Source organism: Varanus komodoensis, unplaced genomic scaffold, assembly GCF_004798865.1.
Source record: "Varanus komodoensis strain SLA01 unplaced genomic scaffold, ASM479886v1 scaffold33, whole genome shotgun sequence".
Lineage (NCBI taxonomy): Eukaryota > Metazoa > Chordata > Lepidosauria > Squamata > Varanidae > Varanus > Varanus komodoensis.
The window spans coordinates 1,357,896-1,379,024 of NW_025335817.1; the positions used below are offsets into that span (position 1 = coordinate 1,357,896).

The following is a 21,129-nucleotide window of genomic DNA, read 5'->3' on the forward strand; positions in this document are numbered from 1 at the left end:
CCCGTCGGATGTCACAGTGCCGGGCGCCGGGAGGGTGGTGGTGGGGCTTGGAGGGCCTGGTCTCCGGTTGCGGGGTGTCCTGTGGTTTCCATCTTGTGGCAGTGCCCACGAGAGTCGTTCCAGCGGTCAGATGTGCCAGTGGCTCCGGGAGTTTGCCCAGTCTGAAGTATCAGCACCGTGTCTTCCCTGTCCTGTCCTGTCCTGTCCTGATCTCAGCTCTGTCTTTTTAGCAGCCTCCAGAGCTCGCACCTAAGCCTGGCCTCGCCCCGGTGAGCGGCCCGAAGCCAGTCTCTCAGAATCAGTACGAACACGACAAACCAGCTTACAGGTAAAGGCGGCGACGGGAGTTGAATTTGCCTGAAAGGGGAGCCAAAGGGCCAAGCTGTGTGCGTAGCTGGGGCCAAATCCAGTCAAAGAGCAGAACTTGGAGAAGAGGGGAACCGGTCGAATCGCTGCCCTCATTTTGGCATCGAATCGGCTGCAGTTGTGCGAGATAGAAGAGGGGAACCTGTGTTGTGTCAGTTGCTGGGTATGAGAACTTCAGCTCTACCATGGCAGGTTTTTTCTGGAAATCAAATATGTGAAATACGGTATTCAGCTCGAGCCTGTGGATTGGGGCTGGGGCAAAGTAAAAAGATAGAAACGGGTCATCTTCAGACTTTTCTGCTGCTGTAATGAAGGATACTTATAAATATGGTAGTCAGTGAGAACCTTCACAGAAGAGGTACCCCTTCCAGCGCAGAGCACGTGCGCCTCCGTTGCAATCAAAATATTAATTTTTCTTGTGATCCATGCAAATCTTTGCAGATTTGATCCGTCTGTTAATTCACTAGTGCAGCCACCCACTAACATTTCCTCAGTCGCGCGACAGCTCTGGGGTTTTGCCTCAGTTTCTGTGATGGAATTGGTTACCTCTGTTTCTTAACTGCTGTATGAAGTCACCATTCTGAGGTTGCAGAACCATGATGCAGTGGGCTGGGAAGGGCCGGGGGCCGCGTGTTGTGGGGACAAGCTTGAAAGCCCAGTGCCCCCTCCTCGGGCGAGCCCAAGGAAGGCTCTGCCAGCTAGAAGCTGTTGCTTGTGCTGCTCCACAGTACACTGACTTTTATTTGCCTCTGTTTGCGTGTGCCAGAGCCCCTGAACCGCAGAGACCTCAAGCAAACCCCCCTGAGGACATCGTTCGGGCAAACCACTACGACCCCGAGGAAGATGAGGAGTACTACCGCAAGCAGCTCTCCTATTTCGACCGCCGGAGTTATGACAACAAGCCTGCGGCACAGATCGCCAGTAGCCATCACGCCGAACCGGCGAAACCAGCCCTTCTCCACAACCAGTTGAACTATACCAACTACCCATCCAAGTAAGCCTCTCTCCTTTTTTGCACATCTGGTCTCTAGGCAGCGCCTCTGCAAAGCTGCCACAGACGGGCTCCTCCTCCTCCTGACCCCCATCATTGCTAGGCGGTCTCGGAGGAAAAGGAAAATGCCTTTGCGACCCCATCGGGTGTGGTTTAATTCAGGATCTGCGCATACCCGCTTGCAGTGAAGACTTATTTATTTGTAACAAACAAATAAGCAGGTTTGGTTTTTCCAAATAACAAGAACAGCAGAGAACTTGCATCAGAAAGAAGCTTACATAACTTGAGGGAACGGAATCTGTGAGTGATGGATATAAAAAGGCACGCACTTAAGTGCAAGTGGTGGAGCAGTGACAAGTGATGGCCAGACGGGGGCGCTGTCTGCCTGCTGGTCCTTTTGCCGCTTTTGTTGTGGTGCCATCTGCAGCACTGGGTCAGAACTGCAGGCAGTTGTGCATTAATAGGAATCATGTTAGCAGGAAGGGGTGGACCCTCTTTCCGGTTCATGAGCCTCTGTCCCCCTCATTGCCTGGAACAGCTGGATGGGTGGATGGCTGATAACGCCCTTCTGCGCTTTTATTTATTTAAGAAAAGTAAGACTCGCTTCAGGTAGAAAGCTAGCACGGCAGGAACTTAAGTCATCTCTGTGCCCTTTCCCCCTACTCGCAGGATCTTTCTGCACGAGGGCCATCCCAAAATTGCTATGTTTCCATCTCATCTTCTGAGCTTCTGCTTAGAAGCTTCACGTGCTTGGAACAGCAGGGGAAAGCAGCGCAGTCACCCCCCGTCTGAGAGCTTTAAGGAGGGGAGAGCTCTACAGCTGGATGTCTGTGTTCACCCATGTTCCCCAGAGCTCTTGGGCTAGGGGCCCAGAAGCCCATAATGCACCCTCCCCTTCTTTTCACTGAATGCCTTGCCCTTCATTTTCACCAGCTCTCAGAAGAGCACGTTCAGCTATGGGATTGCAAACTTCACTCCCAGGTTTCTCTGCAAGACTCGATCCCTTCTCTGGGGTGCCGATATCCCGAGCAGCGGCATTCCCTGGCCCGCTATAGGAAGGGACACATCCTGGAATCTCAGACTGTTCTCCCTCCTTGCACTGGAACGGAGGCCTTTACCTGCCCGTAGTTAGAGAGCACAGAGCCCCCATTCCAAGGAATGCCAGGGTGGTAGGAATCGTTCATGTAACCTGCGTCCCAGAAAGCTGTTGAGGAATTGCTGGTCTGTGAAGTGTGTTGTCGGAGTTTTGCTTTGTGTGTGCATGTCTTTTTTTCTTTTTTGGAAAACTTGTACTAAAAGGGAAGACCTGTGCGTAAGCTAGAATGACCATTGTTCTTTTGTTCTGTTGCTGTTTGCTTTGCTGTCACCTAGATTTCTTGGCTCTTACACTAACTATGACTACTTAAAAAGGAACGTCACGTGGTAAGAACAGTGTCGGTCTGAGGATTTATTTATTCATTCATTTATTTGAAGTTCCTCTTTCGTGTTACAGCTATCACAGGCGTTATGTGCAGGAAAAAACTTTGAAAGCCATTTCATCTTAACTCAGATCTAAATGTGATTGGTGTTGACCATTGCATGGATGAGCATCTCCTGGTGAGGGAAAACACGGCCAAAAGCAATATTAAAAGTTTCTCATTTTCCCTTTAAACTCACTAAAATTATGCACATAAAGCTAGTGAAGCGTTTTGCATTTCCAGGTAAGATGGCATCGTACAGGTTGAACGTTGGGTGTATGCAGCACTATTCTGTCAAATTCTGATGCATCTATTTTTTTAAACAAATAGATCACTTTGCCCATTCACCTATTCCTCTTAAATTTAAATTACTGCCCTTTGCTTTATGTGCCAAAGTGGAAAATGGAAAAAAGGTAATACATAACTAGCCAAAAAGAAAAAAATACACCCCGGATGTCATCTGCCTCTTTTTTGCCCTCTCTTTGGTTTCTATTACTAATCTTCCTACAGCTCAGTGTTGTCATAAACTCTTGTTTGCTTTCTTACTGTATTTAGACTGGCTGTTACATGTTTCTGCTAACATTTACAAAAGCAAACCAGGCATTTAGAAAAGAGGATGGGGCTTAACTGAATGCCTGTGACAACTGTCTGTTGTCTCTAGAGGAGCAGATGTATAAATGTCCTTGCGCTTCTTGTTACTCTCAGGAAGACCCCGTACGTGAACGATAAGAGGGTGGGGCAAGTGCTCCAGTAGCGGGGTGCAGGACAGGAAATTCTGGGCGGCGCTGTGCTGACCCCCGGACCTGAAGGCGGCCTTTCCAGCCTGGCGATTGAGACTTGGCAGATATGTCTGGTGGCCAGGAATCCAGGTGTCTCTAGACCGGAACCGCTGCAGGGTGTCAGGTTGCCAGGGGTGGCCTCCCAGGACCACCAGCCAGCCCGTAAAAACAAGTCCAGAAGAGCCGTTTCCACGTAAAGGGGCAGTACGGGGCGAGCAAAGCAGGCGCCAAGCCTGGGCCTCACCTGGTTTTTCTTTTCCCTTCGTCCCCACAGGGGCAAGCCGGTGGACGTGGAGCCTCTGGAAAGGGCCGTGGGCGAGAAGCGCTATGAGCCAGCTCCTCAAATCACTCCTCCGCCTGTCCTGCCTCCGGTGCAGTACCCCCAGCCGCAGTCCGCGAACAACCCGATCGTGTCCCTTCAGCCTAAGTCTGCCCTCACTGAAGGTAGGTGCCCGGTGCGGCTTGTGTACGGGCAGGTGCATATCCCACCTTTTGGGGCCAGGAAGAGGTGGGGGAGCCCCATCCGAGAGGGTTGGGGTTCCAGCCAGCCCCTTCCCCTGAGCTCCCTCCCCTTTTGCCCAACCTCAGCTGCCCAGCCTTTCCTGTGTCCCCCCTTCTAAAAAGCCCCAGTGCCTCCTTCAGGGCTTTCTTACTGACAGCAAAAGCCATGCCCTTCAGGGTGGGGTGACTTTCGCACCCCAGGCAGGCTTCTCTGCTGTAATTTGCACCAAGGGGTTCTTTGACGACACTGTCCCAAAAGGCTTTGTCTAAATGTTCGCTTCCTATCTTCATAAATAAATCAGTGAATGAGGAGTCATGAGCGTTTCAGCTGCTGGGCTATATAGGCATGATGATGATGATGATGATGATGAGAGTGACAAACATCACCCTGGAAGCTCCATCGAAATAGCTGGGTGGGGTGACTTTGTGACCCCAAGCACAGGTCCCAAAGTGGAGGCGCATGTCAAGGTTTAGGTGATCTTGACATCAACTTAAAGCCAAATCCTCCAGGAACCAGAATGAAAATCCACTGAAGGAGCCATGTGCTATTTTTTAAAAAGCTGATACACCAGGAGTGGATCTTCTGCTGTTAGGCAAATTTTCTTGGTTTCTGTAACCTCTGGAAGAATTAAAACGTGAATGATAGAAACAGAGCGTCAGAAACAGAGCCTCCTGGGCCATCTAGTCTGACCTCCGGCACTAGCCAGCTCCGCTCACGACATGCCCACCATGTGCATGTCCAGCCTATCCTTGAACACCCACACCAACGGGGCCTCAACGACCCCTCGTGGAAGCCCATCCCACACCCTCAGGGTCCTGACTGTCAGGAAGTGCTTCCTGGCACCTAAATGGAGCCTTGGCTCCCTGAGCTTTGCTCCATTGGAGCGCGTCCTGCCTTCCTCTGCAGGGGAGAACAGGTCTCTACGCATCTCCGTGTAACACCCCCTCACATACCATACATGATCCGTGCTTGCAGATTGCTGAAAGCCATTCTTCCATTGAGTGTAATCCCTGGAGGGGAATTCCTACTGGAGCAAAGGGTCGGCTGCATTTTTATAGCCTCAAGCACTTTCCCCCAGAGTCACCCCAGAAGTGGCACCTGTTGGGGTCCTTCTTTACATAGTTCAGCTCAAAGATGCTGCTCTCTGGGCTCCAGCCCCAGCCACACTGCAGTGGGGGGCCCCAAAATTTGTCTGAGGTTGCATTTGTCCTCCGGCTCCCACCAGCGTGGATTGCCGGCCAAGAACTGAGAGAGAAGGGGGTGCTTCTAACCTTTGCGCCGGTGCCGCATTCCGTCAGGTTTAGCACGTATAGCTCTGCCTGTGAAAATATTTTGCAAGCCGGGAAAAGGCCACCTTGGCCTGCCTGGCATTTCACGCCATCCCTGTTCTCTTGCAGTCAACTCTGTGTCGGACTTTGCAAACGCCACCCTGCCCAAGCCCGACCCACCACCGCTTCAAAGCAAGCCAGTGGCTTTCAGAACTTCCAGCCGGGAAGACACTGTGCAGTCCACCTATTACCCTCAGAAAAGCTTCCCCGACAAGGGGCCGGTGAACGGGACAGAGCAGATCCCGAAGACGGTCACGCCTGCCTACAACCGCTTCACGACTAAACCTTACACCAGTGCTGCCCGGCCCTTTGAACGCAAGTTCGAGAGCCCGAAATTCAACCACAACCTCCTGCCAGATGAGAATCAGCATAAGCCAGAGTTGCCCTCCAAATCTCAGAACTCTGCCCAGCCAGTTCTAAAAGCACACGGCCCATCCCAGCCTCTTCCAGAGTTCGACAGCGTGACGGACACGTTCTCCGTACAGGCCGACAAACTCAAGTACCAACCAAACAACGTCAGTGCTGTGCCTAGAGCCATTCCCGTCAGGTAAGGGGGGCCGTGTGGCCTGGTGGGAGAGCCTCTGCTTTGCACGCGGAACGTCCCGAGCAGCACCTGCCGGCAGGGCTGGGAAAATGCCTGCCTGGCACCTCGAGAACTCTTGCTGCCAGCCCGTGCTGCCACAAGGGGCCAAGTCAGCCCAAGACTTGTCTCCGGAACAAGGCAGCTTCCTGCCTTCCTGAGGCCCATCCTTGACCTGGAACAGGTTTGCTTCGCAAGATAGTTTACTTCTGTGACTCCGCTCTAGAAGAATCGAGGAGCATCAGCGTCTCTGATTAAGTGTGCAGAGTTTTCACAAAACTTTAACCCCTCGGGTAGAGGCAGTCGCTCAGTAGTAGAGCCCATGCCTTGCAGCTTTCATAGGCACATGCCATAAAGTTCTCAAAGCTTATGTTTAAAAGGAGTTAGCTTGAGAATGGTGGTCAAGAGGAAGGCCAGACTGCTCAACACCAACTTGGCCTCTGCTTGTCCCCCAAAAGGGCAACATAGTGCGCCTTTGCCTCTCTAGTGTGCAGGTTTCTCAGCAAAATGGCAGTTGTGTAGTTTTCTTTCTTGGTGCTCGAGAAGACCTCTGTTCAGGTTCTCAGCCCAGAAACGCTTTCAAGTTGCTACACAGTGTATTCTCCCAGTTTTGGGAAATGGAATATTTGCTCCATACGTAGCTCTCCTGCAGACAGGCCTGTTAGCTGAGGGATACCGAAATATGTACGTAAGCCTTCTCAGCAGCAGGTGTTTCAGATTCAGGGAGCAAGCTTGGAGGAGTGTTGAATGCTCAGCCAAATGGGGTGCATACATTGCGGGTTTTGCGTTCGGTGTTGCATCAAGAGCAATGTCTATTTAGTCAGTGGAAGGGGAAATAATTCTTTGCATCCCATGGCACCATTTGGCACTTTCTCACCACTGGCCCAGTTTGCACGAAATCCTAAACTCTGTTGTAGTTACTAAAAGTCTGACTTATGTCTGAACCCCCTTCCTGTAAAGAAAGCACGATTTGTTAACTAACTTTAAATCACAGATTCCATGGTTTGTTGTTGGCTTGCAAAGTCCGGCTTGCTTAAACCATGGCTTGTTGCAGTGTGTGAACCCAGAAACACGAATTACTCCATGTTGGGTTGTGCTGCTGTCTGCTCTGAAACATGCGTATGGCAGGACCAGCCCGAAAACCCCCTGAAAGTTATTAAGGCAGACAAGACAGAGACAAACCAGAAATAGGGGAAACAGACATATCCTCATCCGCAAGACTGTCCGACTAAACAACACACTGTGATTAATACAAACCGTGGTTTAATGTTATGTGTGGACACATTCAGAGTTTAGTCCGAGGTGAATCTGGGCCTGCTGAATGCAAGGGAGGGCAGCAGGTGGGCTGGATGGTCACTGCTCAGGCTTGTGGTTGTGGCACCAGAGAAAAAGTTGGCATTTTCAAAACAAGCTAAGCGTATTTCCTTCCTTGCAAATTGCTGGTTTCTTTCCTGGCCGAATTTAGTGGCAGGAGTTTAGCCCGCAAGGGGGCATTTGAGCACAGACCGCCTCCCTGAGGTTGCCTCCTTCCGACTTGATCCCTCTTTGGGAGATGTGTTTACCAAAGTATCCTCCATTTCTCCGTTACAGAATTAACTGGAAACTTGTTGAGGCGCCATTCTGTTCATACCGAGAATAAAACTGATGCAGGATGTGCCCAGGGCTGCTTTTTAGCCGTTTAATTATAATAACTTGCTTTGTCACATAGGATGCATGGGTTTGAAGATATTTTCCAAAACAATTTACACTCCGTTCTCTTCTGCTCGCTACTGCAATAGCCAGTTGCCCAGCCCTGTCCTCCTCCCGGAGCAGGAGGTGGAGAGGGCATGATCTGGTTTGCGTATGCTTCTGAATGTAGTCAGAAGCCATTCCTGCAAGGCACTCTGGGTAGGGTCTGCCCCCCAGCAGCCCAGCTGCTTGCAAAACCCTAGGTTAATTGACTCAGGTGCTCCTTTTGTAACGTTCAGTCGCTTTCCTCCTTGGCAATGTCAGAAATAATTCCGTTTATCTGGTTTTAGTCCGTCTGCTCTGGAAGATGACGACGAAGAAGATGGGCACACTGTAGTCGCTACGGCCAGAGGAGTTTTTAACAGCAATGGCGGTGTCCTGAGCTCCATAGAGACTGGAGTCAGCATAATTATTCCTCAAGGAGCCATTCCAGAGGGAATAGAACAAGAGATCTATTTCAAGGTCTGCCGAGACAATAGCATCCTCCCACCTTTAGACAAAGAGAAAGGTAAGAAAGGGGCTGTTGGCCAACCCTGTGCTTCGTCCATCGTGCTGTCCACTTCAGCGGTAGCCAGGCCAGAAAAAGATTCTTCCCACCTTCCGTTAAAGCAGAGGAAAACTTTGCTTCCCCAAAAATTACCTGAACAAAGCAGTTGTTTTTCAGGGGCAAGAAGAATGCTGGAGAGCACAAGGGAAATCTTTTTCTTTGGTGACTAGAGTATCAACAAAGCAAGAAGCGCAAACATGTCCCGCTGGAACGTTGCTTGGTTGGATTTGCTTATAATAAGAAGGTCTCTCTGAGAACCTGGAGAGTCGGGACTTGTTAACAAGCAGGGCAAAACTTCCTTCGCTTCTTATCAGCCCCGACTCTCTGTCGGAAGGCAGAGAGGGATTCCTGCCTCGAGTCGCCTCCGTGGCACCAGTGTGGGATCTGGTGGTGTTTTTGCATGAGACCCCACCGTGAAGGTCGCTGCGGAGCAGTTCCGTACTGGGATTTGTATTTCTAAAAATGTAAAGGTAGCGCCGAGGCCCTTCTGAGCTGCGCCAGTCGAGGCTCGATGGCGATTAATGGAAACACACACAGTGTCATTGCAGCTTCTTCGTTATGGTAGTTCTCTGAAGTCACGCAGAGCCATCTTCAGAAAAGTCTGCGGCAGGACGGGGCCACGAGTGGCCGTCCAGGAGTTTCAGCCTGCAGCTCCCTTCATCCCTCGGCATCGGCTATGTTGGCTAGGGCTGATGGGAGTTGTGGGCTGAAACATCTGGAAGGCCTCCTCTCTCTCGATCCAGGAGAGATGATCTCTCTCTCATCTCTCTCTGCCCCACTTTCCGTTTCTCGGCTGAAAAAGCTGCTGCAAAGATGTGCCGGCCAGATTTCTGCCAACAACGTGTGCTCTCTCCCTCTCTCTCTCATAAATAGTGCTGTGCTTGCATGCTTGAGCATGAGAAGGAGGTCTCACTGTTTGCTCCTCTCCCTCTGTCCGCTGCAGGTGAAACACTGCTCAGCCCCCTGGTCATGTGCGGGCCCCACGGACTGAAATTCCTGAAGCCTGTAGAACTCCGCCTCCCACATTGTGCGTCTATGACCCCTGATGGTTGGTCTTTTGCTCTAAAATCCTCCGACTCGTCGTCGGGTATGCCGTCCTCCCTCTGTCCTTTTGGGGCTTTTGGGTGCTATCGTATAATTTAAACCCCCCTGATTCAAGGTGACACTGTGTAACACAAAATTATTACTAAATCACTGTATTTGTGTCAGCTCTCCATTTCATTTTCATCACAAGTGTCTTTCTCATACTGACGATGCAAAATCATTGCAGAAAACCATGACTGAGACTGGCAAAGTAGATAATGCCGTACTGTACTCTTGTCATTGTCCCATTCGACAGTACAATTATCTGCGTGCTTCCCTTCTCTCTCTCTCTCACTCTTCCTCTTCCTCCTCCTCCCTCCCCCCACCCTTCTCTCTCAAGGACTAATACTGCTGCAAACACTTTAAGATGAGAAAGTCACGCCTTTTCTGTTCAAGGAACTCTAATTGGGTTTTGTAATACTTGCTTTTGAAGTCCTGTTCTTGATTGACCATAAATGCTGTCGCAGGCTCGGTACCTGGAGCCGGAGTGCTAATATTTTGGACACGCTTTCGGGTGCAACAGATGTGATGTGTGCTTTTGCCCATTTAAAGGAATGGAAGCCTCTCTTGCAGAAGAAGCCGGTGCCACTCATTTTTAACACCTCTGGACTCACCACTTAAAATGTGTGCTTCTTTCTAAATTCCAAAATGTTACGAAGAGGCGGTCCTTGTCTTTAAGGTTTTTTCCCCATAGTTAGGAGACCTTAGCTTGGGCTCTCCCTCCCCAGGCGTTGCAAAAGCCCCCGTTCACCTAAAGGGGGAGAAACACCACAGGCCCAAATACCTGGTGACCAAAATGATGAGAGTAAAACAGATCTTGGGTAACACCTGAGCATTTTCACCATGCGGCTGCCAAGTCACAGCCGGGAGGGAAAAACGAGTCTCTTCTGCAGATTGGACAAAATTGTCCCGAGGGTGTTTCCGACCATTTAAGAATAACTTCTTTAGCACCCTTAAATGTATACATATCTGTATATGGTATATAAAAACAATGTACTTACGTGTACAGTATTTAAAAAATGTATTCATATTTGTCACTGATGTATCTATCCTTTTCAGTACGACTATGTCATTGCAACAACAACAACAAAAAGTTAGAACATCAGAGAGTTCTCTGATGGGGATCCAGTTACTTAGCGAAATCCTGACCGGTTGATTTTTCCTGGTATTCTATGCATGGTGTTGCATGGAGCTACTTAACTGTGTGTAAAAACAAAAACCTGGAAGTACTAGAAAATGGGCAGTTTCAAATAATAAGGATCCAAACTTTTGCCGCTTAGAAACCTCCTAACTCCTTCAAACCGTGCTTTTCCACGATTTATTTTGTAACCGATAAAGCTGTTCCTGAATTTACTTGAAAGGAAGAGGGAAATCAGACTGCTCCTTCCAAGTAACTTCCACTCTGTGAGCAAGATCTTCCTCCTTTCCACACGAGCGTCTATTTGTGTGTCCTTGTGCAGTTTGCACGTGCGTGTTAAGGTTGCTTCTCTCCGTCTGTGTCGCAGCAATCCATCCCTTGCAGCTAACTTACTTAAATGTGGTGTTATATCAGTAATCTTGCTCCTTGAGACAAACTTCACAATTGGCCAATTCTGTCTTCTAATGTGTAAGCCATACTGTGTCTTAAATAAATACTTGTTTTCTCTCTCTTTTTAAAAAAAACTTAGTTGGTTATGGGATCTCTTTCTCGCTTTCTCTTTCTCTCGAACTTTCCTAACCCGTTTTCCATGTTTCTGTCCTTTTTGAAAGGAACATTTGGTTATGCATACTAACCTCCTCCACAACACATTTTAAAAAGTGAGATGTACTGGCACATTAGATTACCTTGTTTCATCTCATTCCATGGAGCGGAGAGACATTTAACTCCCAACTTTTAAGTGGAACCACACTGCACAAGTGGTTAATTTCTGAGCACTCTGCTTTCAGTTGTTTGGCATTGGATGTCACTGCATACGCATTTTCAAGCAGTGGAACGAACGTTTTAACTTCTGTTTAAGACTGCCGTGTTCTGTGAATGTAGCTTCTCTCATATCGGAAGACACCTTCACATATTTACAAAGTCTTGATTATGGACAAGGGTTTGTAAATTCAGCTAAGGCTCTCAGTATTCCCAAGAGTCATTCCACTCAGTCTTGAACTGCATTTGTATTTTTTTTAATGGAAAATTCCCGTTGTTGTTGTTTTGGGTTACAACAGGGGTAATTTCACTGGCTGTCGAAGCCAGTTGCCAAGTTCGAAGCAGTTCTAAGCCACTCGTCATAGTCTTCCCAGTCTCCACTTCACGCCAGCATATCAGCCGTTCTATATGTCATGTTTGTTTCCATGAGTTCCCCTTGAAGGGTTGCGGAACGGGTCTTTTGTAGCGCCGCATCACTTACCTGTATAGCCTAAATAAACCTATGGCATTATAGCAAAGGCATCCCAAAAGCTTCAGTGGGCGCACACACGTGTAAATCGCAGCAGCACTGAGGTAGCGCAGTTCCAACCGTAGGAATTTGCACCGAGATGGTATTACGTTCCTGCCGAGCAGAATGGCGGGCGGGCAGTTCCGTTTCCTTAGGATCCTAGTGGAATCGCCGTGTGTGCCATTCAGTCCTACGCATCCTTTTCCGCAAGGGAATTCCAATTTGTCCCCCGGGACCCTCTCACTCCCACATCATTGTGCTTAGGATTAGCGTAGCGGCGCCTGGCTCGAGGTCCGCCACCCCAAGGCTGCAGCCTCATAGAAACCCTAGCAGTGTCTCCACGGCACCAGAATAGCCCCAGCGCTTTGCAGACGGAGCGGGTCACCTGACAGAGGGGTGCAGGCCTGGGGCGCATGGTCCGTGACTACGAGCAGGCAGAACAGCGTCCCAGGAGCCTGGGCGAGGCGTGGTGCAAACACGGAGGCCCCTTCTGGAGGCTCCGGTCATCGCCGGCCCCTTTTCTTGCTCTCTCTGGCGTCCGCTTTGCCCGCAGTGCAAGCCGGTGCAGCGGATGTCAGAGGAACAAGAAAGGGGGGGCAGCAGGTGGGTGCTGCACCCTTTGCCGAGGATTAGTTGAGCCCGTCGTCTCCGGGGGGGCAGGCTTCCGGCAGTTCCCGTGCGGGGTGACTTCAGTGCCGCTGGGCGGTCCGAAGGGCTCTCCCCTGTAAGGTCAGAATGCAGCAGTGGCCGAGTTGGAAGGGGGCTAGAAGGCCATCAAGTCCAGCCCCTGCTCCACTTCCAGTTGCGGTCACCCATCCAGCTTCAGCCCTGCGCCTCTCCAGCTTAGCAAAGGTGGCTCAGCGCTGAGGCCTGACGCAGAGCCATGAAGGCGGGAGCTGAGGGGAAGTAGACACACGTACCTCCAAGACCCCAGCTGGGGCTGCAGTCCCAGCTTGGAAGTGTCAGGCTCAGCGGCTATCCAGAGTCCTGCTCTCCGGAACATGGGAAGCTGCATCGGGAAGCTGAATTGGGGGGGGGGGGTGTCAATTGCTAGAGCTTTGGACAGGTGTTTGTGGTCCCACCTGGCTTTTCCAGGAGGTGGGTCCGCAAGAGGTGCAACGCCAGTGCTTTGAGTGCCCCAATTTTATAAAGAGCACTTAGCCAGAGTAGCTTGATAAAACAATCCTGCAACCGTCAGAAATGAAATTTGTGTATTTGGTTGTGCAGCACAAGCGCGTGGCGAGAAAGACCCAACTGGGGCTGCCGGTGCATGTGGCCGTTTCCAGTAGTGCCACTGGCACAACTTCACAGGATTGCGCCACGATTCACGCGGGTAGAACTAGTCAGTTACAAGCCAGCTCCTCCAAAAAGCAGGAAGTGATTCTGTTAGCCGAACAGCCAACACAGCCTTGCTAAGTTTAGAGGTATTGTTAATCCAAGATGTTCCACCTTCTGATGATGGATACTAAATGATTACGTTGTTTTCCTTTCACAGGTGACCCCAAAACCTGGCAGAACAAGTCTCTTCCTGGGGATCCAAACTACCTTGTTGGAGCAAATTGTGTGTCAGTTCTAATAGATCACTTCTAACCCTTTCGTTAGCAGAGCGACCTTAAGTGTGCAACCAAGATTAAAAAACAAACAAACCTTGCCTAGAAACCGAACCGTTCTTTTCAAGTATTAACAGTATCTTAGTATTAAGCGGTCTTTGCTTTGACTAACAACAGCTAGCGAGTACCATTGTCAGGTACATGCCACGGAGAAGATCACGGAGGGAACGCCGTTCCCTCTGGCTTTCCTTAACTGGACACTTGTGATGCATCTGTGCATAAAACTCTCTTAAACAACCACTGAAGCAATGCAATTTCTTTTTCTTTCTTTCTTTTTTGTTTCCAGAGGAACTGACATTTGGTTCACGATTCACTGCTGAATTAGGTCTTTTTTCTTACCAAAGTTTTTTTTTTCCTTTTTATAGAAAACAAACAAAACACCTTTGTGTTTAGAATATGCAAAGACTCTTGAAGTCACTGTTGGTTTGTTTTTGTTTTTTAAACTGGCGACCCTTTGACGCATTTTGCCCACAAGGTGGAAATGACGTTTTTGCTAGCACAATACCGATTTTTTCCCTCTTTCTGAGAAGGGAGAGTAACTGCACGGCTACTTAATTGTACAAGAGAGACACATTTTCTTTCCGTTTGTCATGGGGAAAGAGAGAAAGCGCATGTGATATGACTACGGTTTGTTTGCCTCTGTGGATCTATAAATTAACCACATCTCTGACATTAACCAGCAGGAATGCCTTACCCTCATGTTTTTACTAGTCTTAGCTGACATCCCTAGTTCTGTACTACTAAGTTTGTATGGCTTCTGTGCTTACGTAGATAAATACATCTTGGAGAGAGACTCGGTTTCCTTTTGTGAACTTGCTGGTTTAGAGAGAAGGCCAGAGATAAAAATACAAACACTTGTTTTTGCGCTGGTCAGCCAGATGAGACCCTGAAGAACTTAATGGTATGTTTTCGGCTATGCATTTTGAAAATTTATAGATGCTATAGATCGCTTGTATAGAATTCATGCATACCACTTTTGTTCTTGGTTTGTAAATTAACTTTTATAAGCTTTACCTTTTTATATATATAAATATATATAAAAATACAAAACGGAAGTTTCTTAATATCTTTGTACTCTCATACCTTTTGAGCCTTGAACTTTGACATCTCGCAGCAATAAATCAGGCATTTCTACAGTACACGAAAACAAGGACTTTTTTTTAAAGAAAATGCACAACGTTGTTACCTTTTTAAGTGCTGCATTTAAAGACTAACTCGGAATTCTCTAGTTTGATTACATTCTTGGAAAAAAAAAGTATCCCTGCTGTAATTTTGTGATAAGGATGCTGTACTTGCTTATGTGCCCTGAAATGTATTTTTTTACTAATAGACAATTTATTATGGCACATTGGCACTATTTCTGTTTAGATAATATACCACTGCATTCTGTTAATCAGTTATTTAGCTATTCAGGTGTGGCTGATTTTTTTTCTTTGCCGTTATTAAAAACTACACATTTCTAAATATACAGAATAAAAACTGTTTTTAAAATAACGGAAGCGTTCCAGTATCTCCTTGTTTCTGTCCGAAATGCATGTCCATGCACCATGGAAAGTCAGGAGGTCGTGATCCTTAACCTTTTACCTTAGATTGGGGGTGCTCAAGCTGAGGCCTGGGGGCCAAGCCCAGCCACATGGGTCTCCCCACTTGGCTGTGCCCCTCCCTCTCTTTCCTTCTGGTCCCTTGGATACTCTGGTGGCTTCCCAGCCTTTCTGTAGGATTTTCCCATCCGGAAAGGCTGGAAAACCTATCCTAAACCTCAGGTACTGTCAGCACGAGCGTTACACTCTGCCTTCCTGCCTTTGGCCTCACCTACCCCTGGAATGCAGGCCCTGGGACTTCTCTGCACTGGCATTCAGCTCCCGGGCCAGAAGAAATCCGGCACCTCTGCCTCAAATCACCAGCAAAACTCGGGCCGACGTACCTCCCAATCCATGCCGTGTGCGTTTGCGGTGCGGCTAACCCAGCCATTTAAGTCTGCCTGCTAAAATTCTGACGCCCAGGGCAAGAGGTCTTCTGCTTGGGATTGCTCTGTTGCTTTAGTCCCAGCAAGTTTGCAAGTGGCTGTCTAAACGTGCGAGCTTCGCTGCTGGATGAGCAGGTGCACAGGCGTGCCAGCGGTATTGTTGGATGGCTAAGCGAACGGTGCGCCTGCAGGAGGGAAGCAACGGAAGCGCTGAGGTCGGCACAACATGTTCTCGAGCAGGCAAGGGCTCGGTTAGGGGCCGGCCCCCTAAGTAGCCCTCCTGCAGCCAGCCTCCCTCCCTCCTCTCTAGGGGTCCCCCATTGCTTTGAATGGGGAGGGCCACGGAGCACTTTCTTCCTTACGCTCCCCGTCGGTCAGGCACGGTCCGCAAAACCCAAGGGGAGGCTGGACAGGAGCGGAAGAAAGACCGGCTGCCCAGGGGAGCACGGCTGGGCTTGGGTCTCCCGAGCACGCGGGTCACTGCCCTTCGCAGCGCAGGGAGTGCGCCTCCTCGCCGGGCAGGGTGGCTCCCAGTCGCCCGCTGGGCCTCTGGCCAGCCGCGTCGTGCTGGGCGACCGCTCCCCGGACCGTGGCAGGCCCCGGACGGTGCCGTTCCCCAGCGGCAGACGGACGGGATCGTTGTCACTCGGAACAGCCAGGTGTGCCGTTCTTAAGACGCGGCTCAGGAAGGAGCTGTGCAGTCCAGCCCTGCTGAGCCTGTAGCTCGGTTCGCGGACACCAGAGAAAGCCTCCGCAGAACGCGTCTCTTGTTCCTTGCTGAGTGTCGCCTTGCTCGCTCTTGTGCCGTAAAGGTCGGTGTTCGTGCGTGACTGCCCGGCGGTCCCGCTTCCGGGGACTCGGGTCATGGATCCGTCCTCGTCGATGGGTCTTGTCAGGCTCTGGCGGTGTCTGCCCATGTCCGGGTTCGAAGGATGCCCACCAGGGCATGTCCCTTGCCAGGAGTACGGACTGCTGCAGGCAGTAGGGTGCTGTGGGGCCAGGTTCTTTGGATCGCACAAGCGAGATGCCTTACGGGGTCACAGTCTAGGGCTGGGGAGACACTGGTACCGAGGCTGGCTGCAGACGGCCCTTCCCCAGCAAGCAGGCCAGGGAGACTGGCCTCATCGTGCTAATTGTGGGGCGGAGGGAGAATGCCGCTTCCTCCTAACGGACTTCTCTAGGCACTTGGCTGAATTGTGTTGTAAGCCGCCCCGAGGCTTCGGCAAGGGGCAGCATAGAAATGTTCTAATAATAATAATAATAATAATAATAATAATAATAATAATAATATAATTACAAGGGGTCGTCCATGCAGCCAAGTTTGTCTGATTTGGGGGTTTTTTCTTACACTTCTTTCCCTGCAGGTACCCAGAGGCGTGTGGTTCCAGGAACTAGAGGTGAGCAAGAGCAAACAGCGATCATTTTGTCAATAATTCTGTTCTGTCACAAGGCACTTGACGGCTTCATTCCTTCATTTATTATGATATTCATTATATACTGTCTTTCTTCCTCTTGAAGGGAACGAAGGAGCCCTGCAGGGTTCACCTCCACTACTTTCTCCTCTCAGCAACAACCCTGTGAGGTAGGTTAGACTGAGTCAGTGGCTGGTCCAAAGTCACTCAGTTCCATGGCCAAGCAAGGACTAGAACCCGGGTCGAGCAGTCTAAAACACCACACCACTCCAAATATACACACACACACACACTTGTTAATTCCACCAAAACAAAACAAATGGAAACAGTGCAACAAAACTGAAAGGGAAAGGACTGTCCAAAAGTAACCGATACTGATATGTAAATATCGTTTCATTTCTTAGATGCACCAAAAACGGGTCCCTGAGTCCGCTGTGGAAGGTGTGACCCGGGTGTTTGGGGGATGGGGAGGATGTCTGGTTTGCGCTTTGAAGAACGATGTCAACAGCCGTGAGTTGGCAACTTGCATTTGGAAATGGGCCATATTCACTGATCTCGCAGCTCGGGTGACGCGCGGGAAAGAGGACGGGAATGATTTGAACCCACGGTGGAAATGCATGCAGGTGCACCTTCTCTCACGTGGCTTATTGATTTCAGTTCTTCACTTGGTTTGCTTGCCTGTTTTTGTGGGCATTTCTCTTTCTTTGTATGATAATACCAAACTCTGAATGATAAATTGATAATGCATATGACAACAGACATTGGAAACCTAAGAATAAAGTCTCATGGACAGGAGCAGTGGTGGATCAAGGACTGATTCAAAGGTTCAATGGATGCCTCCCAGGATAAAACTACAGAAAAAAACAACTCTTATGGGGCAAAGAGCAGAACATTAATCTTGCCCAATTGGACCACAATTAAAGGGATCAGAAAGGTGGATCAAACAGCCGGCAGACGACACCTCGCCATAGAAGGTTGGAAGATCCAGGGCAAGGTGAAATGAAAGAAGATTCCACAAAGTGCTGGATTTCGGAGGATAGTGGCTTCTGGATACGGATGTTCTACTGCGCCGTTAGTGACTCCATGTATTAACTCTCGCTATCCCGATACCAAATCACAGCTCTAATGCTTCTCAGAACATCTTGCTTAGTTGCAGAGCACTGTCGGCATGCTTTCCCCGGTCTGCGCTCTACTGTACTACAACTCCCATCATTCTGCAGTTGCCATGCTGGCAGGGGTCTGTGCAAGTTCAGCACACATGGATGGCGCCAGACTCGGGAAGGCTGGCGTAAGGTCTCTTCTGTTGCCCGGAGCAGCTAAAGGGTCCGTCCTTGTAGCTCGGAAAAACAAAATCCGGCGAACTGGTATTCACAAAGACGGATCCCAGAAAGTGTATCCAGGCCTTGGAGATACAACTTCCTGAATGTCAGTTGGCAGGAAAGGTGATTTGTGTGTCTAAGGTATCTGGAGAGTACCAGCTCCTGCCTCCACAGTCAAGCAAACCTGGGCTGTTGTCCAAAGCCTGCAGCTCAGCGCGGGACCTGCAGACAGATGTTCCTTCTGGTCCTGCCCGCAGCGCTTCCAGATGTTCCTGCTGCTCTTTGCATGCCCTGTTGAAGGCTCCCACCTGGCTGGTGATGGCCGTTGGCTGGGTGGGAACGACAGTCAGAAACTGGGCCCTTATTCCCCGTGACTTTGTCTCAGCCTTGTGCTTAAAACCATCCATACTACGAGCCGTCCTTGCCTCTTTGCAACAGACTGAGGTCCAGCTTGTGCTCTGGTGAGGGAGAGTCCACCACCTCCTGAAGAAACGACTCTTCTTGTCAAGATGATTCTCCTAGCATTGAATCTACTCTGGAACGTGAACCATTTGGATCCAGCCCTGCTCCATGAGACACGGGGGTTTAAGATGAGCCCCCACGTTCCCCCTCAGTAAGTCATCTTTCCATGCCAAGCCTAGCCAGGTCCTTCAACCTTTCTCCTAGGATTGGTTTGGATCATGAGATTTACTGTCCCAGAGAAAGGCCCATTCCATTACTGTTAATAATCGTATAAACCTTTCCTTCCTGGAGAAGATTATTAGGTTCCATCTTTTTAGCGACCAATTAGTACATAGAAATATAGAATCATACTCTGCAGGAAACAGACACCAGGGAGTTTCCATCTAAGTTGAACTCTGCTTGTCTCTGAAAATTTAATGACGTAACTTCAGCACCTCCTATATCCAGCACCTCTTAGATGTTTTCAAGAGACACCTCCAAAAATCTCCTTCTACTCATGAAGTATAACTAACTCTAGACCTGAAAAGGTTAGTTGAAGGATCATCTACTGGCAAATGGTGGGTGCAACAGCTCCTGGTACTGGCGGTGGAGCAGGCTGGGGATCCTGCGATCCTCCGGATGCTGGTGGACTACATTTCCCATCCTCCCTTTGCATTGACCAACCTAGTGAGGACGACGAGGACAAGTCCGGTCACTGCGGCTCTGTCAGACGCATCCCTGCTTGCGAAAGGTCAAAACAGGTTTGCTTGAAGAGCTGACGGAACTGGGCATAATTTTGTCCCTGTTTCTTTCCAGGGTTTCATCCTTGCTAACTCCTTCCAGACTATTCTACTCTGTTTTATTCCTTTCCAAAGGTGGTAGCAGCCCTTTGTAGTGTATTTTGCTTGTCTGTTTTAAGATACACTGTGCTTGAATTTTTCGAAGATGCCTGTGTTTTCAGTCCCTTGGTAACTAAAACAATCCCCCCTCCCCAAAAAAACATCTTTAGGAGAGTATGACGTGATAGTGCCATATGAAGGGGGAAACACCCTGGGAGTAGAAGGTGACGAACCTGGCTGCACTTTCAGGAGTTAGGTGCCACATTCTTTTTCTTGCTCCTCATAACAACCCTGCAAGGTAGCATGGGGGGGGGGGCTTACAGTGATCCCAAAAGCATTGCAGTAAAGGTTTGGATGCAGGTTTCAATGTTCCTCTCCCATGGCTTTAACCACTCTATCTCACTGCCTACCTTGAGCTATGCCTGTTCAGTGCAGGAGAAGATGCATTTGAATTTGCATTTGAATAAGGAATTGAGGGCTGGAAGAGGGTCTGAGCCCCTGCCCCAAACGGTTTGGGAGCGGGCAGGGCAAGTCCTTTTGCAGCTTAATTGTGAAATGCGCCCTGGAATGGCTGCCCCTTCCCCGTTGAATTTTGTGAGTCCTTGGCCCACTGAAACCAGAGCTGGCTTCCCAGTTGGCTGAGTTCGGTGACCCTTTCCCAAAGGTGTGCTGGCAGCTGCTGGTGCGGGGGGGGGGGTGTCCGTATTACTGCCCCCAGGCCCGCAGCAGCCCCAGCCCCAGAAGAAAGACGGATGCTGCTCAGGATCCCCACCCTTCCCCGTCGGAAGCCAGTAAATGAGCCAGGGGGATCCTGCGATTTTTGTCTCTGTGAATTAAAAGAACGGACTGTTGTGCTATTCACGTCCTCAGCAGCACATAACGTATAGGAAACAAAATCGGAAGCGGTCAGGTTTTGCAGACAGCAAAAGAACAATACTGATGCAGTCAAACAAGCACGGAAAATTGGTTTTGGCTTGAAAGGAGATTGTTTTGCAGTGGTGGTTATTTCAGAGCTGTTAGCAAGAATCCCAGGGCCTCTTGTAGCCGAAAGGGAAGCTCGCTGCATTTGGTACTGCGATGGCCAAGATCGTGCAGAGACTGGGGTGGGGGAGTATTATTCAAGTTACAATTGCCGTCTCCAAGTGCATTTCCATATTCAGCTCCTGCAGAAGCCGGTTTGTTTTCTTGTTGCTTTTAGGGGAGATGGGCAAACGGCCCACCCCGGACCTCCCCAGAGAGGAGGGGAGCTTGGAAGAATTTCCTCTGTCCACTAAGCCTGGCTTGGTCTTGCGGGGTTCAGGCATCCTCTCATATCCTTGGCTTGCCCTTTCGTCCTGACTCCCGCTTTCTCTTCTGCCTCTCGATGTGCCCTTCGGTCGTGACTCCCGGCTTGCCCCGGGGCCTGGCCCTTGCCTTGCACCTGCAGCGTAACGCCACCTGCTTCTCTTCCCCACACGGGCCCTGGACCTGCTCACCCGAGCGGTGCAGGCGGGTGTCCTGGGCCTGCAGGAGGCTCGCCGCCTTGAGCTCAGCTCTCGCTCTTCCTTTGTGACCCACCAGGGGGCAGCAGGTAGCCACGCGCGCCCTGGCACCGCAGAGCGCCCTCCGCTCGCTCCGAGCCCTCCCCTCCCTCCGCAGCGTTGGCCACACATGAGCGCTGATTAATTTTATATGAAAAGTACGGAGTGCTGCCCTAGGTGCTGGAGAAAGCTTCGCTGTGCGTCCGTCCCCCCACGCTCCCCCCCCCCGCTTTTCTGGAGCTGACTAATGTCCCGC

The 21,129-nt window shown here is 50.0% G+C and overlaps 1 protein-coding gene across 10 annotated transcripts in view; it reads left to right on the forward strand.

Moving 5' to 3' along the window:
• The window catches only part of TJP1 (tight junction protein 1), a 103,874-nt gene extending 89,004 nt beyond the window's left edge, over nt 1–14,870 (forward strand). For 5 of the 10 annotated variants that reach the window (XM_044438553.1, XM_044438558.1, XM_044438557.1 and 2 more), the window contains 7 exons: nt 231–328; nt 1,133–1,360; nt 3,868–4,037; nt 5,493–5,970; nt 8,022–8,239; nt 9,222–9,365; nt 13,262–14,870. In XM_044438553.1, the coding sequence (XP_044294488.1) occupies nt 231–328; nt 1,133–1,360; nt 3,868–4,037; nt 5,493–5,970; nt 8,022–8,239; nt 9,222–9,365; nt 13,262–13,356 (1,431 nt within the window). In that variant the 3' untranslated portion in view covers nt 13,357–14,870. The remainder of the gene's footprint in view (nt 1–230; nt 329–1,132; nt 1,361–3,867; nt 4,038–5,492; nt 5,971–8,021; nt 8,240–9,221; nt 9,366–13,261) is intronic. The other 5 variants (XM_044438556.1, XM_044438562.1, XM_044438563.1 and 2 more) reach the window with 2 other exon arrangements.
• The last annotated feature ends 6,259 nt before the right edge of the window (nt 14,871–21,129 follow it).